Source organism: Penaeus chinensis, chromosome 39 (assembly GCF_019202785.1).
Source record: "Penaeus chinensis breed Huanghai No. 1 chromosome 39, ASM1920278v2, whole genome shotgun sequence".
Lineage (NCBI taxonomy): Eukaryota > Metazoa > Arthropoda > Malacostraca > Decapoda > Penaeidae > Penaeus > Penaeus chinensis.
This window is the reverse complement of record NC_061857.1, coordinates 1,376,913-1,379,412: the sequence shown is the minus strand read 5'-3', so window position 1 is coordinate 1,379,412 and position 2,500 is coordinate 1,376,913. Positions and strand designations below refer to the sequence as shown.

Here is a 2,500-nt window from a genome sequence, read left to right as displayed (position 1 = left end):
GAACACCCATGATGAAGTAAATGTTTCCAAGGGGAAAAATGTACATGGCCTCACTATTCACTGGAACCAATGACTGCTCTCAAACACTTCCACCAACCACACGGCCAGTAGTCACCCTGCAGCCTTGCATTATATCAAAACTTGAAAAATTACGATGTTATCAAGCAATGAATTACAGATAATTCTGTATGCAATCAAGATAATTCCTTGCATCTTTGATTATAAGTAAAAATTCATCAAACTGAAGTATTCTCTATAAGTGACAGGACTCATTGGTTCACATTATCTATTTGGAATTCCATTTATAATTTGCCAACATAACCTTGGGATAATTAATTATCTGATAATCATACACATAGAAAGATATACACTACTGCACTATACATCACACACCTCCCTGGCAACTTCAAATCAAACAAGGGACCAATCCAAGTTAGATCTTGCTAAGATATTCTTCAAGTGTAGTTTGTTGTCCTGTGACAAAGGTGTAGAGGTCTTGAATAGCACTTGATACTGCGTGCCTATCCAACTGAACTTGGGATCTGGAGGGACTGCAACTAACATAATTATGAAAAAAGTTCTTCTAAGCATTTACTAAATGTTGATTTATGGAAAATGTATTGCATTTTGTTCCTTAATATCTTATAAATTTCACTAATGGAGTAAAAGTAACATAAAATCCATAGAATATGGAAGTGGGTACCTGCTGAACTTTGATCAGTAGTACACCTTAGTGTATTTAGCCCTTTGTATGCAGGTATATATGTTGCCTTCTGTATTTTTTGTGAATCTTTTGCACACTGATGGCTCAACACATGTTTAACCACCAAGGAGTCAATTAAGAGGTCCTACATCACCTCAATGATTTACCCATTCCTTGCAATTCTGTTTGTATTTTTGAATGCTATAAATATCAATACTGTTATTGCTATCACTAGTATAATGATTATCATCATTCTATTAAAATACTAACTAACTAGTATTGTAGAAAAGGTATGAATGTGAATGAATACCTTCACAATACAAGAGCTATATTTTTCCGAACTTGAATATATCTTCATCAGAAATACACGAACACAAATCATACTAATAGCAATAGAAAATGAAAAATAATCTTCAAAAATCTAATTTATTTAATTTGAATATGGGTAAATACAATTAATAAATAAAATCTCAGTGGACAAGGCAGCCATGTCATACCATTCCAGCACAATTACTACCTTCAAAGAAAGCTAGATTAAAAACAAATGCTCTATTATGGAATATCTAACATTCACCAAGCCTTCTGCTGAAGAGCCAAGGCTTTTAAGGAAATTAATACAAAATCCCTTTTCATTATTATGTTATATTATACACACTTCACAGTGACTGGATTCAAATTCAATTAGATATTGTATTTATAGCAAATTTTATGCAAAACAGATGATGTCCACACATGGGTAATTGGTTTCATAAATCAGGCTCCTAAAGAACAGCTCATAGGTTGTTAAATATACTGTCTACCAAAACCATGTAAGTGTGAAACACTACTCTCTTAAAGAACAATATGATTGTCAAATACTTCTTACAAACATATATCATTATATATATATTACAATAAGTGTGCTGCACATAAGAAAAAATACTGAAGGATCCTTCTACCTGTATGCTAACTATCAATAAATGAACAAAAAATAAATAAACTTCATTCATTCATTCCTAAAATCACAAATGAAGGGGAGCTAAAGTTATCAAACAATTCCTACAATAAAATTATACCTCTACCTTCTGCACACCTCCAAAAGTTCTTAAAAATAATCAGTATAATAATCACTTCACACTTACTTCTCATTGAGCATGTCCAAAGCTTTCTGTGGGATGTCAGCCCTTGTGATGAGTACTTTTGGCCGTGACATTGCTGCTGCTCCAACACAAAAATGCCTGTAAGTATGTCCAGCGTTAACATTCATACTGATAATCATTCTTTCATTTTATGCAGTTTCTCTACCTAATATCCTGAGCTAGTGGGATGGAAAATAACAGACCAATTAAGAAACATTTACCATATCAAAAATAATCTGTTAGCCCATTTAAGGCCTATACAATTATAATGGGAATATAAAGGATTTCAATAAAAGTTTTTAAGGAGCTATGCCTTATGGAAAAAGATAAATCATCAAAGTTGCTGTATATATTAGTTTATATCACATTCTCTCCATAGAATACAAACCCGTTTTTGTATAACCTATCAATGCACTACACCTAAAAAATGTCCAAAAAGGTGTGACTCTCTACAGGGAATTTAGATGTGCTTAGTCACATCTATTTCATCTAAATCCAAATCTTCCTTTTTATATTATTTCCCTATAAACTATGTTATTTCAGAATTGTTCTTTAAGAAATCATGGCAAATTATACTTTCATAAAAATTAAATGATATGCCAAGGTGAAAAAAATACAGGGCCTAATTTTCCTAACTATATTCATGATACTTAATGATCCTAAAAATAAACTAGAAGCA

General features: G+C 32.0%; 1 protein-coding gene across 2 annotated transcripts in view; it reads right to left on the bottom strand.

Annotated features, from left to right (window-relative positions):
- Positions 1-2,500, bottom strand: part of LOC125046892 (glyoxylate reductase/hydroxypyruvate reductase-like) — a 15,873-nt gene that overhangs the window by 7,502 nt on the left and 5,871 nt on the right. For both annotated transcript variants that reach the window (XM_047644893.1, XM_047644895.1), the window contains exon 2: positions 1,825-1,920. In XM_047644893.1, the coding sequence (XP_047500849.1) occupies positions 1,825-1,920 (96 nt within the window). The remainder of the gene's footprint in view (positions 1-1,824; positions 1,921-2,500) is intronic.